Raw genomic sequence first — 18,400 nt, forward strand, 5'->3', positions numbered from 1 at the left:
AAAAAAAAAAAAAAAAGATAGAAAATGCTTATGAGAGCTGGGTATGATGGCGCAGGCCTATAATCCAAGCACTTGGGAGGCAGGGACAGAAGGATTGTGAGTTCTAGGCCAGCCTTGACTATGTAATAAGAGCATGATCTAGAAAGTATATAGATGGATAGATAGATGGATGGATGATAGATCAATAGATAGATAGTTATGAACACATATAGCCCATAGTAGGCACTAAGTAAATTTTTTTATGCTTTTGGTTGTTTTGAAAACTAAGTGTTCAGAATCTTTGAAGTAAGGTGTGACACCACCAGGCTCCTTTTGTGTCACTACCTTCTCATCGGTCACCTTTTCATAAATTTGAATTTATGGAGAGGAAACTGTAGGGTGATCTTTGATTCCGTTCCATTGTAAAGGCCAACAGGGCAAATGGGAATTCATATTCCTTCCGCTTTGAGCAATTTAGAATTTCATGCTTCTCCTTTTCTTCCTTATAAGCTCACTTACACTCACTTATTTCTCTGCCAGACCCAATCAGTGTTCTTTTCCACTGACTCTCACTTCGATTTTATGCTATCGCTGGCCCAGGCAACTAAGCACTTAAAATAAATATGTGGGTGCTGGGACTCGAACCCGGGTCTTCTGGAGGAATAGCTAGTGCTTTTAACTGATGAACCATCTCTCCTTCTCTGGTCGCCTTTCTGATGTCAGCAAGATGAAACACAAAGCATTTGAAAATTCAGTTTAAAAAGAAAATTTTCACACTCTCTAAAGCACAGGGAACTTTGTTAGAAGGGGAAGTAGGAGGTATCTCAGAGCCAGAAGGCAGAGGGACTGGCTTCAAAATGACCGGAGCAGCAGTTCTCAGCCTTCCTAGTGCTGTGACCCTTTAATACAGTTCCTCGTGTTGCCGTAACACCCAACCATAACATGTTTTCCTTGCTACTTTATAACTGTAGTCTTGCATTCCTGTCATAACGCAAGGATCTGCAATGCAGGATATCTGCTATGTGACCCCCTGTGAGAAAGTCATTCCTCAGACACTGCCGTAGACTCTGCCTTTGCAACCATGAACTCATAACCATGGTTACTGTCCTAGGCCCACACAAGACTGGCCCTTCCAACAGTCAATCACAGAATGGGGAGGATCTTACGGAACCCTGTCCCTCACTTCCCAATTCTTGTTAAGTTCTGGTAGAGGGAGAGTTGCCTGCAGTTGTTTTACCTGCCACTTACCCACTGCTGAGCCACGAGGCTCCTGTGGATCGTTCCAAATTCACTGTCACACAGACAGCCCTGGTTAGACCAAGTGGGTCATAAATGAAGCAAATACACATGAAGAGATTTGTATAAAAGGAGAGGGGGATAGGCAACGGTGGGAGGGTTTTGGAGAGGGTGAGAGTGGTCAGCATGTATTATGTAAAGTGTGAAATTGTCAAAGAACAAATCTAATGAAAAAGGGACATTTTTCTCAGAAATGAGGGTTACTAGACACTTCAATGGCATTAAATAACATGTGTGTATTTTACAAGGAGAAAGTTGAATTGCCACAGGGCCATCATCTTTAGAATGTGGACTGTTACTGCTTGAATGTTATTCAGAGGAGAAAAGACCAAGTAGGAGAAATGTTATTTTCTTCAATGAATTAATTTTCTCATCCACTGCTACTGAATGGCTGATGAGTCCCATGTTAAGGCAGATCCTTGACTTAAGGATGGACCACACATAGTTGCTGTCTGCAAGGATCTTCCAGGCTGAAATGAACATGGTTTACCATGAACACTGCAGGACAAAGGACTTTCACTGAGACATAATGATCAGGAAATGGCAACGTTATTTCTATTTCTTTTGCTTACAGGTCAAACACAGTTCAAAGTAGTGGTAGAATCCCTTTCACCTAAAGAGCTGGTCCGTATCTATGTCCCTAAACCTTTGGACAGAAATGATGGAACATTTTTGGTGAGATACAGGATGCACGAGACGGTCCATAAAGGGCTCAAGATAGAGATCCTTTATGGCAGTGAACATGTGGCTCAGTCTCCCTATATTTTAAAAGGTACGTGTTACTAGTCACCTGACCCTAGGCATATATGGGATACTTGCTTTTCAGAAGGGCTGTAATGACCCTGCAGTCAAATGTGACAGAGTAAACATTGTATATGTACTTCTGGAAGTTCAAATTTTATTTCAGTTTTTGGCATTTAAAAAATTATCATTTTTTGAAGAGCACTTACTGCTCTTACAGAGGGCCTGGGTTCAGTTCTCAGCACCCACATGGTAGCTCACAATCATCTGTAACTCCAGTTCTAGGGGACCAAATGTCCTTTTCTGACCAGACAGGTATACATGTGACATGCACATACATGCATGCAGACAACACACACACATAAAACAAAGAAACCTCTTGAAAAATCCTTTTCTGTTTCATTTTGTATAGTTCCTATTGCTGTATCTCTAAGTTTGTTCATCTTTTGTCCTGCAATGCCAGAGTTGCCATTAATCCCCTCCAGTGTAACTTTTTAATTACACTGGTAACATTTTTAATTTTCCTAAGCTTTCTCTCTGGGATGTGGCAGAGTTAATTGGTCATAATCTGACATTTTCCTGTTATATGTTTACAGTGTGTTAGATGAAATTGAGTCATGTTTAATCTGGGGCTAATTACTCTCAGCAACTGAGGTGCACACGCCCCCAAGTCCCAAGAATGAGGAGGCTTTCCAGCCAGGCTGACACAAGCACTTGGCCCAGCCCTGCAGGAGCGCTATGCACCGGCCTCCAGCGTTGCTCTGATGGTCTTCCCTGCACTGGGTGGATTCCACTCACAGATGCCCTGATTACAGGCTGGGCTGGACTCTCCTTCTCAGAGTCCTGAAGGCTTTTAGGCTTTCTTGTGTTTAGTTCTCATCCCTCATATACTCTGTTCCCAGGCTCAGCTGCCTGGGTCTCTGGCATGCTCAACTCTTCCTTAACCCAGTGAGACTGCTCAGTCCTGCATACACTCTCTTCCTGAGCTACAGTAAGCAGCAAGCTGTGTGACCTGTGAGGTTTCCCTTGCTAGTGTCACCTCCAAGACCCACCGTCCTTCCCGGCCTCGTGTCCATAATCTAGAAGCTGTGAGTCCACATGACAGGTTTGAAGTGAAAGAAAAAGTCAGCGCCTCTTCCCAGTCTGGGTCTGAAGTAGAAAACTCCAGCAAAATGAGGCCTAATGTCATCTCAGCACTGGGGAAGTAGAGACATGAGGATCTCTGTGTGAGCAAGCTTAAGACCAGCCTGGGCTATATAAGACTCTGTTTCCAAAGATCACAAATCAACCATCAAGAAAATATATTCAATTAAATACATGTGCTGAAATTATGTTAGATTTGTATATATTGTTTCTAAATGTGTCTTCAGAAAAGTTCAGCTCTCCACTTACACTGATAGACCCCTTTGGGTTACTCTTTCCTCTGAGATGTGCTGACCCAGGGCGCATTGGGGACCTTGAGGGAAAGGTCCTCCATTTTCTCAAAAACTTACGATTTCTGCCTTTGAATGTCTGAAAATCGAGAATTTTTCTGTGCTAAAATGGAGTCACTTTGCATTTATTACTTAGACCTCAGCAGAAGTGGAGGAGTCATCCACGTGACTGGAGTGTGCTAGTTTGGAAGTGAGCATGTGCTCTGTAGTCAGTCCAGGACGCCTTGGTGGGGGCAGAGGTGGGGCTCTCTCATGACCACTCTACTACGAATTGACCTACGATAGGTTCGCCTCTGTCAGGAGTTTCCAGATCTGCCAAGCTGCCATCCAGTGCTCACTTCTTCATAGGTCATAGCATTTGTTAACTCAGGGTGACACTGTGTGTGTGTTCCCTCCCCAGGACCCGTGTACCACGAGTACTGTGACTGCCCAGAAGATGACCCTCAGGTCTGGCAGGAAACCCTGTCTTGTCCAGCCAGTGAACCACAGATCGAGCAGGATTTTGTTTCCTTCCCCAGCATTAATCTCCAGCAGATGCTGAAGGAGGTCCCCACAAGATTTGGGGACGAGCGGGGTGCTGTGGTTCATTACACAATTCTCAATAACCACATCTACCGGAGAGCTTTGGGGAAATACACAGACTTCAAAATGTTCTCTGATGAAATTTTGCTGTCACTGGCAAGAAAGGTAGGGGAACAAATGAACTGCTTCCAGAAATGATATCACTGTGGTGTTGTTGCAACAGTTACATACTTAGAACGATAAAGACTGATGAGAATAGATTTCAGGGCTCAGAAATGTGTTCCGGAATGAGCGTGAGTCTCCTACCTTTGCAGATGGCTATTTGCTGTAAGATTTAGGTTGAGGTGGAATCCCAGCACTCGGGTTCATAAAGCTTCAGTATAAGCTAGAATATGAGAGTGAGGCGGAATGCCAGGGACAGAGCACAGGTCTTGTTTGGAAGTCTAAAGGCTCTGGTGAGCTCAGTCATGAGATTAATGTGGGGTGTAGAGATTTGGGCAGCTAAATAGAAAATAACCAGGCTCAAGTTGGGGGTGTGGGGATTCCCAATAAGGAAACTCATGTGGCAAGGATCTCACACGAGTTTCAGTCGTGGGTATGGACTGAGACAGGGTGAAGGATTCTAGAGGCAAAGGTGGAAAAGGGCGTGGTAAGGAGGGCCAAGGCTTAGGTTTGACTGCAGACTATTGCATGAGTAGCTGGTGAGGGCTCCCAAAGCCCACACACTCACACTCTTCTCTAGATGCCCACTTCTGTAACATTACATTTTAAAGGCCACCTCTGGAGACAGGTAGCCAGCTTCCAGTCAAGTGAGTTTGCATGTACCACTCTCACCTAGGACCTCTAACAAACAGTTACCTCCCTTACCCCACTGTTTTCAAGCTTCCTCTAGATCAAAAGTACTTCCCGGTGCCCAGCAGGGGAGATGGTTCAGTTGTAAAGTGCTTGCTCTGTAAATATTAGGACCTGAGTCCAACCCTCAGACCCCATGTGAAAAAGGCCAGTTGTGATGGCGTGTGCTTGTGATTCCAGTGCTCAGGAAGTAGAGACAGGCAGATCCCTAAGGCTCAGAGCTTAACCTCCTCAGAAAGGCCAGAGAGAGACCATGCCTCAAAAAACAAGGTAGATGGTGCTTGAGGAAAACCACGGAAGATTGACCCTGTCCTCCACCCACAGGTGTGTGCTCTCTCGCTCTCTCTCTCTCTCTCTCTCTCTCTCACACACACACACACACACACACACACACACACACATGAGACTGAGGCATTAGGTGCCTCCCAGCCACAAACCTTTGTGCTTTTGTTTTTGTAGGTCACCCTCCCAGATTTAGAATTTTATATCAACCTTGGAGATTGGCCCTTGGAGCATCGAAAAGTCAATGACACCCCAGGCCCTATACCTATCATTTCCTGGTGTGGCTCCTTGGACTCAAGAGACATTATCCTTCCAACATACGATGTCACCCACTCCACACTCGAAGCAATGAGGGGTGTCACCAATGATCTCCTCTCTGTTCAGGGAAACACAGGTAAGTTCAGGGAAAAATCTTAAAAGGTGAAGGGAGTGTTTAGTCAGAAAGAATAAATGCATATGCTTAATCGTTCTTTCTTCCAACCAAGGAAAATGTCTGCCTAGCACGTCTAAGGGCCCAGGGTCCATTCCCAGCAAGACAAAGCAGGGGAAAACGGCTGAAGGAGAATGTTAAGGGTGCTCCCAATTTGAAAATTAAAAACACATAGTTTGGGATAATAATGCCCAAGCCTGTATTCATGGAGTCTCCTTTAAATTTAGCCATTTTTAAACATCTTTCAATCTGCTCTACACTTGGTTATACTTGCATGAAAATTTACAGCAAAAATTAAAGATATTTAAATAATGTGTATATTTGGTAAACTTGTCACCTAATTCTGACTCCAGTGCTTTTTATTATTGCATGAAATGAGGGCAAATTCCGAAAAGCATAAGAGGCTTGGGACCATGGTGTGCTCTGGGCATTAGGAACCCATCCTCCATCGCTCTGTAAGGAATCCTCTTACTTCTGTGCTTCCTGAGTCTTTAGAACTGGAGTCCTTCTCTCTGTTTACGGTTCCTTCCATTTTGATACAACCCCCCTTTTCGGGAACTCACTGGGCTGCACCACACTTTGTTTTGTCCTTTCGTTGCTTTCATGTCATTTGGGGGACAAGATCAGAGATTTGGGCAAAGTACCCAAAGGTGAGAAAAGATAATAAAAATAAGATGAAGACGATAGGAAATAAAAGTGGGCCTAATTTCAGTTTGATGGCAGTGAATTTCTGACAAGTAAGCTGAGAAAACTGGATCCCTCCCATTTCCATCTTATGATATCTCCAAGGCACTGACAAGTATTTGACCAACAACATCGTTCTTTTAGAGTAGTAAGATATTTTGTCAGAGATTGGAATTAATTTTTCTAAGACATTTCCCTTCTGTAACTGGCATGGTTGCTCATGCCTATATTCCTAGCATGTGGAAGCCCTGAGGCAGGAGGATTGTTACTAGTTTGAGATCCTTCTGGGCTACATAACAGGCAGCAGAGCAGCCAAGGATAGATAACAAGATCCTAGCTCAGGTTCCCCATATACCTTTGTGAGTGTTGTGAGCTATAAAATTGCATTTAATAACATCAAAGAAGAATGTCTTCTTCCTGGATTCAAAATTATGAGTAGCTGAGCTGGAGAGATGGTCACGTGGTTAAGAGTACTTGCTGCTCCTCAAGAGGACCCAGGTTCGATTCCCAGCACCCACTTGGTGACCCACAAATATATGTTAACTCCAGTCCCATGGGATCTGGCTCCATCCTCTGGCCTCTATGGGACCTTCATGCACACAGTTCACAGACATACATGAGATACACATAAAATAAAAATAAGGGAAAATATGGGCTAAAATGTGTTGGGGTTACTGAGTTATGCAGTTCTCTGGTGGCCTCATAAGAACAAAAGTCTAACAGCAGCAAAGAGCAGTGCCTGTGCGGGCTGTCCTTGCTGGTAAATGGGAGGGAGGGGTTGGAGCAAACAGAGGACCTCTCAGAAAGTATCTCTGGCAAAGTGACACTCATCCCCAGGTATGTTGGGAACAGCATCTATGTTACAAAGTGAGTTCTCGAAGAGCGATGACGTGTTAAATGACAATAGTGAACTAAAGGTCGTTATACTGTCTTATGGTTTCAGACTCTTAATCATAATTTTTTATGGCCTCAAACTTCTAGGGCCTTCCTGGATCAATAAAACAGAGAAAGCTTTCTTCCGAGGTAGAGATAGCCGGGAGGAGAGGCTGCAGTTGGTACTTCTGTCCAAAGAAAATCCACAGCTGCTAGATGCAGGAATTACAGGATATTTCTTTTTCCAAGAGAAAGAAAAAGAGCTTGGAAAAGCCAAGTTGATGGGTTTCTTTGATTTCTTTAAGGTATGAATCTTCCTATGGCTATGAAGTGATACACTGTGTCCATTGATTTCTTTAAGGTATGAGTCTTCCTGTGGCTATGAAGTGATACACTGTGTCCAGAGTCTACCAAACAGGGGCTTGGAGCAGGTTGCCCCAGTGTGCCAGTGAACACTACTTTCAGACTTTCCTGCCAGACAGACAGAATCATAGAACTCTGACAGTTTTGTCTCTGTTAATGTTGTTTACCAAATAACATAGAACTATATTTAATGCTTCATACAAGAGTTAACATGAAGTTTGGATGTATTTATTGTGGCTTTTCCCCTTTGGTTTAATAAGCTGGGAAGACAAGTATCTTTTACATGAAGTGATCTCAAGTATCTTTGATAAATAAAGAGTATTCATTTTTACATATGCAAAATATATAAATAAGAGCTGGAGTTCGATTCCTGCCTACAGTCTTTCTTCCATTGTCTGTGGCCCCTCATCCCTTAGTGTCTCTGTGTCCTGTGACACATTAGGCCTGCCATGCTCCTTTGCTATTTATTTCTGCATGAATGCATATGTGAATTTGTATGTGTGTGATATGTGCATGTATGTATGGTGCATACATGTGTGTGTGTGTGCCCCTCACTTCATTCCTTTAGAGTGTTATTATGATACCCACACCTAGGTTGGGAAACACATTATTGGTTATTTAAGAAATTATTAAGAAGTTAGGGTATAGCCCAGCAGAGGGCTTCTGTTGCATATGTGAGGCATAGAGTTGATCCCCAACATTGAAAAAGAAAGAGGGGAAATGGGAGGAAGGGCGGGGTCACTATATTTGGAAATGGACCACCTTCATCTCGGAGGCGGGGAGTGGGGGGCTTATGGTGAAAAGAACAGTGAATTGAGTTTAGGATATAAGTTTATAAATTTCTCTGTATACCAGTTTTCTCACTTGTAAAAAAGAAAAATGCTTCATATGATAATTAAATTGGATTTCAAGCCTTTGATAAGTGCTTTTGAAATGTTAATCCAATGTATGCCAACAAAGTAGCTGTGTTTCCAGGTTTCTGTCAACTTTTATTATGCTTATTTATCTCTCTCTCCCTCTCCCTCTCCCCCTCCCTCTCCCCCTCCCTCCTCTCCCTCCCCCTCCCTCCTCTCCATCTCCCTCCTCTCCATCTCCCTCTGTGGTGTGTGTGTGTGTGTGTGTGTGTGTGTGTGTGTGTGTGTGTGTAAGTCAGTTAGTTCTCTACCATGTGGATCCTGGAAATTCTGTGGATTAAACTTGGGTTATCCTCCACTCACTGAACCATCTTACGTACAGTTTACAAGCTGGTAAGATGTAAACTGTATTATACATAAACTCTTTTTAAACCGTAAAATAGAGAAAATGCCTTTCTGTATTGTGGGTTTAGGGTCTGAAACAAATGAAATAGTTTATACGTGAAAATTGATCATTATTCTCACTCCAGAATATTTAAATTTAGAACTTTGACAATAGTTTTAATGCCTGCTTTGGTTACACAAGTCTAGACTCTCTGTTTCACAGATGTAATTGAAACAGCACACACTCCTTTCCTAAAATTTCCTATGAGGGAGCTGTTAAAGGCTGGCTAACATTTTATACAAAGAAAAAAAATCAAAGATAAATTAAATACAAACACAAATGTGAGAAAGTGGAAAATAATCCCTCTGTACTTAATTTTAAAACTGATGAGAAACAGAAGGAAAGCAAATGGCTTCATGAGGCTCTTTGGCTTTAATCTTCTAGTACAAGTACCAAGTGAACGTGGACGGGACTGTGGCAGCCTACAGGTATCCGTACCTCATGCTGGGCGACAGCCTGGTCCTCAAGCAGGAGTCACCGTACTACGAACATTTCTATGTGGCACTAAGGCCTTGGAAACACTACGTTCCCATTAAGAGAAACCTCGGTGATTTACTAGAGAAAGTGAAATGGGCCAAGGTAGGTTCCATTCAATTGTTATGTTCTTGGACAATAACAAAGTTATTAATGTGAGAACCCGAGTTCCATTAGGAACTAGTGTATCATAATCAAAGCACATCAAGAGAACTATGATTTTCTGAAAAGGTGGTGTCTTAGTCAGGGTTTCTATTCCTGCACAAACATCATGACCAAGAAGCAAGTTGGGGAGGAAAGGGTTTATTCGGCTTACACTTCCATATTGCTGTTCATCACCAAAGGAAGTCAGGACTGGAACTCAAGCAGGTCAGAAAGCAGGAGCTGATGCAGAGGCCATGGAGGGATGTTCTTTACTGGCTNGCCTCCCCTGGCTTGCTCAGCCTACTATCTTATAGAACCCAAGACTACCAGCCCAGGGATGGTCCCACCCACAAGGGGCCTTTCCCCCTTGATCACTAATTGAGANAATGCCTTACAGTTGGATCTCATGGAGGCATTTCCTCAACTGAAGCTCCTTTCTCTGTGATAACTCAGCTGTGTCAAGTTGACACAAAACTAGCCAGTACAGGTGTGTTCCCTTTAAATAGCAAAAAACAGACACCAACCAGGTTGTCAAGATGGCTGGGTAGTTAAGAACACTTGCTGCTTTTCTGAAAGATCTTAGTTTGGCTTCCAACACTCACACTGCAAGCTCGAAATGACCTGTAACTCCAGCTTCAGGGAGTGAAGGGCCTCTTCTGGTGTGGTACTTGTACACATACACACCTGTGCACATATAAAAGAGAAAGACATCACAGTCGCTTTGTATAGCCTCTGTCCACAATGTTGAAGGCCAGATTTTAAGTGTAGTGTTGGATGTAATACAACTTATCTAAATGAGTCCCCATTTGCACTCGTCTGTGCAAAATAAGAACACACAGAATGCAAACTACAGATCAAAAAGGCCAGAGTTGAAAGTCTTTCTGTATCAGGAGAACTTTCAGGGAACTATGATCTCGTCCATACAGGGAAAAAACGAAAAACAAAAAACCCCCAAGTCCTTCCCCCACACAAGCCATAGAGTCCTAAGGACAAGTTCCCCATAAAACAGAGGTTCCTTTTTTTTTTTTTTGAGGAATAATATTAAAAACTATTGGGTTTATTATGACACTATAAAATGTATCCTTCCATTATATTTTGTCCATGTTTTAACTTTTGAGAAGTAATATCTGTTTGTGGACAGAATGGGCCAGAGGAATGGCTTCCCTAAGATCCACAATTGCTAGCAAATGGCTTTTCCTATCAGTTGTGTGTACAAAATAAGCATTTCTCTGAGTATAATTAGGAGTCTTAGCTATTCCTGGCTCCACAGCCTGCGAGTACTGAAATGAGTAACTTTTTTTTTTAAAGATTTATTTATTATTATATGTGAGTACACTGTAGCTGACCTCAGACACACCAGAAGAGGGCATCAGATCTCATTATGGGTGGTTGTAAGCCACCATGTGGTTACTGGGATTTGAACTCAGGACCTTCAGAAGAGCAGTCAGTGCTCTTACCCACTGAGCCATCTCTCCAGCCCCAAGTTTTATTACAGTGTTACAGTCCTTTGTGGCTACTGCTGTTTAAGGAAACTCTCTGCCACTGTGTATTTAAATGAAGCTTTATGAAGAACATTTTTATTATTTTAATTTTACACATGTGTCAGGGTAGGAGTCTGTGCACTTGAGCAAAGATGCCTTCATAGACCAGAAGCCTCAGATCCCCTGGAGCTGGAGTTGAGAACCAGCAAGGAGGATGCTGGTCCACTGTAAGAGCACTACTCACACTTAACTGCTGAGCCATCTCCCCAGCCCAGAATATTAGTTGTTGTTGTTGTTGGTTTGGTTTGGTTTTTCAAGGCAGAGTATAGGCAGAAATAAATTCTGTTTCCCAGTTTAAAAAAAATTATATATATATATAAAATTGTTTATTGAGAAAGTGTTTCTCTGTTTCTCTGTGTAGCCCTGGCTGTCCTAGAATTTGCTCTGTAGACCAGACTGGCCTTGAACTCACAGAGATCTACAGCCTGGCTTTTAAAAGACATTTTAACCTGAAGATTAATTTATTCTGTTCTTAGGCAGAGAGGACAGTGCTGGGGAGGCGGATGACAGACCCCAAGCTTTCTCCATGGGTAGCTAAGAAAGTACCAAAATAGTCACTGAAGAGCGTGTGAGCTTGGAATCAGTCCACACACCGTCTCATCCCTTTCCTGTGGCAGACATCTAACTGTACTCCCATGGCCTCCCGTGTTAGTTATAGCCCATCGCCCTTGCGTTCACACACCTCCCACGCTTGCACGAAGCTTTCTTTGTGGGCTGCAGCAGTCATTTTCATTTTCATCTTTAATCTTTTAGGAAAATGATGAAGAAGCAAAGAAGATTGCGAAAGAAGGGCAGTTAACTGCCAGGGACCTGCTCCAGCCGCCCAGGCTTTACTGCTACTATTACAGAGTACTGCAGGTCCGTTCAGACGTCTGTCCATCCTGATGGCTCTGGGGTCCCTATACCACGTGTGTGGCTTGGATAAACTTTGTACTATGCTTACTGGGAGGATCGGGGGCAGCTTGTGGGAAGAAATTACCAGTGTTGAGGTCTGGCCTTGGCTGTTGGAGAACTAGCTCTGTAGACCAGGCTAGCCTTGAACTCAGCGTTGAGATCCACCTACCTCTGCCTCCCAAGTGCTGGGATTAAACGAGTGCGCCACCATCCACCAGCCGCCCCCATACTACCTCGTATCTCTCCTTACCCCCATCTCAGGGTTTCTCTGTAGTCCCGGCTGTTCTGGAACTTGTTCTATAAACCAGGCTGGCATCGAATTTACAAATATCGTCCTGCCTCTGCTTCCTGAGTGCTGGGATTTGTTAATCTCCGTTCCGCATTATGTAGGGGGTGGGGGTGGGGGGGGAAATGGAGGTTTAGAGCTCATGAGGTTCCTCCCATCTTGTCCGAGTGCGCCCCCTGCTGGTTGTTCCGTAGAGAAATTCCTTCCTTGTCTGTGGGTAGAATAAAGGCAAATCGTCCCACCACCACCCGCGCCCCCAACAAGCCAAGCCCCTCTTGCCATCCTTAGATGGGTTCCAACCTCTAATGTAGTTCTAATATTTGTTTAAACTTTAATTACATTTTATCTATTTGCTGTGTGAGCTCGGTGGGAGGGGAGAGCATAGTGCCTGTGGAGGACGGAGAATGCTTTACGGAAGTTGGTTCTCTACTTCCACCTGCAGATCCCAGGGGTTTAACTGGGGCCTCGACGGTGGGCGGGTGGCAGGCAGCTTTACCCACTATGCCACTATGCCTAGCTTTAATTTTAGTGGTAGGGGTTTCAATCTCTAACATGCTTCTTCTTTTTTTTAAAGATATATTTATTTATTATATTTAAGTACACTGAATCTGTCTTCAGACACACCAGAAGAGGGCGTCAGATCTCATTACAGATGCTTGTGAGCCACCATGTGGTTGCTGGGAATTGAACTCAGGATCTCTGGAACAGCAGTCAGTGCTCTTAACTGTCTGAGCCATCTCTCCAGCCCTACCTCTAACATGTTAATTAGGCTCACTTGGCTATATTATTGTTTTGTTGGTATTAGCTCAGTACTAGGAATATATAACCAAGTGGGCACAGAATGAATGGAATGAAAGACATGGCACATAGGGATATTTCTGGCCAGAGTAGAAGAACATTGCATGGTCCTCTTGCCATGCTTATGACTCCAGGCCTACAGGATAAAGGGGAGAGCCCCCCCGCCACCCACACACACACATTTCAAGTAGGGGCATCTATCTTTTCTAGAGTTGTCCCATTTACACAGAAGTATAGATTAGGATTCTAAGGCAGACTAGGAGATGTTGTACTAGCATTTGTAGTAAATAAAGTTAAAATACAACTATGAGGGAGGCAGAGGCAGGCAGATTTCTGAGTTTGAGGACGGCCTGGTCTACAGAGTGAGTTCCAGGACAGCCAGGGCTACACAGAGAAACCCTGTCTTGAGAAAAACAAATATATATGAAATTAAAATGAGCCAGATCTTTGGTTTGGGTTTGAAGCGCCATGGTTGGAGGTGGAGGGGTGGGGGAGGTTAGACTAGAATGAAGCATGAACTAAACCTTCTATTCCTTCTGAACATATTTCAGAAATATGCCGAGCGCCAGGCCAGCAAGCCCATGATTCGTGATGGAATGGAGCTTGTTCCCCAGCCGGATGATGGCACATCCATCTGCCAGTGCCACCGGAGGAGGCCTGAGAGGGAAGAGCTTTGAGGAGACCCAGCTCCATACTCCTTTGTATGCCAGCTGCATCTTTAAGACTTGTGAAAGATGCTAAGCTGTGAAGGACCAGAGAAACCAGGCCTGGTGGGTTAGGCTCACACCCGCAATCCTGGCACAATGGAAGCAGAACAAGAGGATTTCATTAGTGCAAAGCCTACCTGAGATTTGTGGTGACTTCCAGGCCAGCCCAGCCTACCCAGCTGGATCTTATCAAAAGACCAGAACAAAAAAGAAATGTAGAGAAATGCTAAGCTTTTAATCCCACACTTAGAGCCTAAGTCAGGAAGATCATGAATTTCAGTATTATGAAATATCTTCGGAGTTGCTTGTTTGTGCACCCTAGTGGATAAAAGGCTCATAAGTCACTGGGAATCCGTGGGTGGCACGCTCACGTGCACTGGCTTGCTTCTGCCTTTATCCAAGATAAAAGTCGAATTCACTTACTTTTATATTCAATTATGGAGGGCAGTGTTTGGGGATGTTCAACTGTCTCCTCGTTGTGTTGTTTCTCCTCTTGGTTTTTTTGGGTTTTTTTTTTGGGGGGGGGGGTTGGGTTTTTTGGGTTTTCAAGACAGGGTTTCTCTGTATAGCCCTGACTGTCCTGGAACTCACTTTGTAGACCAGGCTGGCCTCAAATTCAGAAATCTGCCTGTCTCTGCCTCCCAAGTGCTGGATTAAAGGCGTGCGCCACCACCACCTGGCGAGAATTTGTATCTTTAACTAGATCTTAGAAATATCAGCATGACAAATATCCCATATGGACATGAGAAGAAAGACTGCCTTCCTCGCTTCTACCTCTTTAACCACAGGTTCAGAAAGAAAAAGGTAGTTTGTTAGAGACACATTAATTTTTAAAATTGATGTCGTTTGAGGCTGAATAGTCCTAACAGAACTAGGAGAAAAAGAAGTTGAAACAAACTGGGCAGTATCTATTGACTTGTCCGATTCTCATTTTGAACAGCCACACCTTGGAACATTGCATGGACACAGAGTCTTTGACACACAAACCTGCAGGGGACATTTTACATCCAAACTGTAACAAGTCTATCAAGAAATCTAGGTTAACTCCACTTGACCGTAGCCTTTGAAATGAGTTTTACATGGCTTTATGGTTCATTAACTTGCACATACCTTAGGGAAACAAGCTGGATTATTAAGCCCCGATTCCTTCCCTTCCAACTTACCAATTGTCCATATAGTCCATTAGCCACTTTTAATACTGAAGTATTTATTAAAATATATCTGGCTTCAGGGGCCATGAGTTGAGAATAAAGAGAAACCTCCAGAGAGGGACTGGAGGGAGAAAGGGGACAGTGAGGTAATTATACTTTAATTTCAATAGAAGAAAGTTTTATATGACTTTTGAAAAAGGGAGGGATGTAAGGCTATAAAGATATAGGTGTGTTCATTTGAATAAACTGTCAACAATGTTTATGGCTTGAAACACTGGCCATCACCCATCAGTTGTGAGCACATTGCTTGCATAGCTACTGACATTGCTTGCATAGCTACTGATGAGTGGAGGAACTGAGCGCCACCATCAACAAGAAGAAACCCATTTTAATTATGTGGTAATGAAAGCTTTCCATGACCAACGGCATGGGACAGAACATGAAGACATTTCCTAAAAGAAAGGGTTGGTTGGGAAGAGTACAGAGAGAGGGGGATTTTTACTTTCGCTTTATACCATTTTATAATATCCAAATTGGTTTTAAACTATGGATGTAGAATCAAGCTGTAAAATAAAAGTGTTAACATGCTAAAAAAAATAAATGCACAGAGGAGATGATAAGAAGGGGAAAGAAACAGATATTTATGTTTTCCACAATGCCATATTAAGAATCCATGTCTAGAATATTGTCCTGTGGTTTTATTATATACTCTTTTTTTTAAATAAAGCACATTTTTATAATAAGAAAGGGAACTCCATGTACTTTAAGATTGATACCACCTGCACCCTGATATGTCTCTAAGTCTTGCTGATTTCTTTTGTTTGTTTGTTTTTTTTTTTAAGATTTATTTATTATGTGTAAGTACACTGTAGCTGTCTTCAGACACTCCAGAAGAGGGTGCCAGATCTCTACGGATGGTTGTTAGCCACCATGTGGTTGCTGGGATTTGAACTCTGGGATTTGAACTCTGGACCTTTGGAAGAGCAGTCGGGTGCTCTTACCCACTGAGCCATCTCACTAGCCCGTCTTGCTGATTTCTTAAAAAAAAATAATTATTTTCTGTGTCTGAGTGTTGCCTGCATAAATATTAGTTCCCCACACCTTGCCTGGTACCCACAGAGGCCAGAAAAAAATGGATTCCCTGGAACTGAAGTTACAAATGGCAGTGCGCTGCCATGTGGGTGCTGGGAACTGAACCTGGGTCCTCTGCAAGAGCAGCCAGAGTGCTCTTAACCTCTGAGCATTCTCTCTAACCCTGCTCTAGCTTTCTCTCCATTATGTCCTCATGAATAACTGAAACAAAACTGCTGTCATGGCCATTCTGTCCCTATTGGGCAGAAATGGGGGCAAAGTGCTTTATATCACTTTACATTTCTAACATGTGTCTCATTCCACTCTTCTAATCCTGGCCTTTCTGCTTTTATTCCTCCCCTGTGCCTTCCTGACCCCTCCCACACCAATCATTAATCAAGAAAATGTCCTCACAGACTTGCCAACAGGTTAATGCGATGGAGGCGCTTTCCCATTTAAGGTTTCCTTTTCGCAGAAGACCCTAGCTTATATCAAGTTGACCAAAAGCTAAGCAGCAAACAGTCCTTCATGGGCTCACGTGTTTGAACACTTGGTTCCCACTTGGTGGTGCGGTCTGCGGAGGTTACTGAGCCTGTAGGAGATGCAGGGTGAGAGAGGAAGACCATTCCTGGGGGGCGGGCTTTGAAGGTTTACAGCCTGCCCTGCTTCCTGCTCTCGCTGCACTGCTTGTGTGGCTCCTGAAGCCACGCCAACCCTTCCCTTTCATGGTGGCCGCTGGCGCCATAAGCAAAATAAACTTTCTTCTTCAAGTTGTTGCTCTGGCATCTTGCCACAGCAACAGGAAAGTAACGGATACACGTGTTTTCCAAGGACTCGCCTTTACTGTAAACGACTAGGTGGCGGCTAGAGAAACACGAAAGCTGTCTTCCCACCACATCAGGCCATCTGCCCAGGTTTCATGTCCCACGCAATGAGTAAGAGCCCCCTGCCACGACACACATCACTGCCCACAGACGGGACTCTAGGGTCGAAGCTAAAAAAAACCATCCATGGACAATTGTTTGCCCTCTGTGCCAGGACTCTAGCATTTGGGGTTGGGGGGGCGGGGAAATTCACCAAGCAATCCACGGTGTGAACCAGTGTGGAGTGGAATGCTGCCTCGCAAAAGGAGTAATATAAATAAATTTTTTGCTTTTACTGACATTGTGTTATTTCTGTTACTAATGGAAGCTCATGGATTTGGACAGCTGCACTGGGCCCAGCGAGCTGGGTGAACATAGTTTGATAGTAGTTAACCTGAATGGGCTTGTTGCAAAAGTCCCTGGAGCTAATTAGCCAGAAAATGAGCTGTAACAGCTGACTGGCTAACGAGGCTGTATATAATCAAGTTATTTTCGAAGTTCATTTCTGTTTCTTATAAATACTGATGGTCAGCGAAGTTCCCAGAAAACCTTTCGCCCCTGGTAGATTCCTGTCTATTGAATAGATTTGTTGAGTGTTTCTGCTCGGCTTGAGTAAACCTTTCTGACTTTACTGTTTTAGGGAATTTAAGCAGTTTTGGCCTAGTCATCAGGGCCTGAAAGGAGGCACAGTGGCCCCGAGAATCACTGGGTAAGTTCTCCACCAGGCGCACCTTTCCTGACTGCATATGGGCATTGTGGGAAAGTTCGGATTCTTAACTTTCTTCAATTTGTGATCTGAGTTTGATTGTTTGCTTTCGCAGTGGAAGAGCATGGGGGTTCATGCCTTCTGGGTAAATGTCCTACAACTGAAGTATTATAATCCCAATATTATTATTATGTAAGTACACTGTATCTGTCTTCAGACACTCCAGAAGAGAGCATCAGATTTCGTTACAGATAGATGGTTGTGAGCCACCATGTGGTTGCTGGGATTTGAACTCGGGACCTTCGGAAGAGCAGTCAGCGCTCTTAACCACTGAGCCATCTCGCCAGCCCCAGCATTGTGTTTTTTTTGTTTGTTTTGTTTTGTTTTTTCAGGGTTTCTCTGTATAGCCCTGGTTGTCCTGGAACTCACTTTGTAGACCAGGCTGGCCTCGAACTCAGATATTGGCCTGCCTCTGCCTGGGATTAAAGGCATATGCCACCATGCCCGACTATAATCCCAAATTTTAAGACATGTTTTTTAAAATCTCGACTGTGGTTGACTTAGGGAAAGTCCTAACCACAGCCCACAATCCCCTGCCTAAAACACCCAGTCTGCAAGGCTGGAGAGGGTTTGTGCCCTGTTCCCCCCCCCCAATTCCCCTTGCAGTTCCAAGACAGCCAGGACTACATGGAGAAACGCTGATTTGGGGGAAAAAAAAAAACACTAATGAAAAAAAATTAAAACAAAAACAAGAAAATTAGTCCATTTTTTAATAAAAGAATTTGAACCCAGTTTGTACTAGATTAAAAGGCACAAGTATTTAAAGAATTAAAATTTACTCATGTCTGTGTGCTTACATGTGGCTGGTTCTGACTCCCAGCTTCATGCTCCCAGGAATAAGACTTAGACTCAAAATATATTTACAAATACCTTGGCCATATAGCCAGGGTTTTCTCTTACTAGATCATAACTTACATAATCTACATAACCCCATTAATTTAACCTGCATTC

General features: G+C 43.5%; 1 protein-coding gene across 1 annotated transcript in view; it reads left to right on the forward strand.

The window, feature by feature from the left end:
- Positions 1-15,470, forward strand: part of Poglut3 (protein O-glucosyltransferase 3) — an 18,112-nt gene extending 2,642 nt beyond the window's left edge. Inside the window, exons 2-8 of the mRNA XM_021172225.2 lie at positions 1,850-2,047; positions 3,850-4,136; positions 5,283-5,499; positions 7,201-7,397; positions 9,139-9,333; positions 11,667-11,771; positions 13,443-15,470. Of these exons, the coding sequence (XP_021027884.1) occupies positions 1,850-2,047; positions 3,850-4,136; positions 5,283-5,499; positions 7,201-7,397; positions 9,139-9,333; positions 11,667-11,771; positions 13,443-13,568 (1,325 nt within the window). The 3' untranslated portion in view covers positions 13,569-15,470. The remainder of the gene's footprint in view (positions 1-1,849; positions 2,048-3,849; positions 4,137-5,282; positions 5,500-7,200; positions 7,398-9,138; positions 9,334-11,666; positions 11,772-13,442) is intronic.
- Positions 15,471-18,400: the final 2,930 nt, after the last annotated feature.

Source organism: Mus caroli, chromosome 9, assembly GCF_900094665.2.
Source record: "Mus caroli chromosome 9, CAROLI_EIJ_v1.1, whole genome shotgun sequence".
In the NCBI taxonomy this organism is placed as follows: Eukaryota; Metazoa; Chordata; class Mammalia; order Rodentia; family Muridae; genus Mus; species Mus caroli.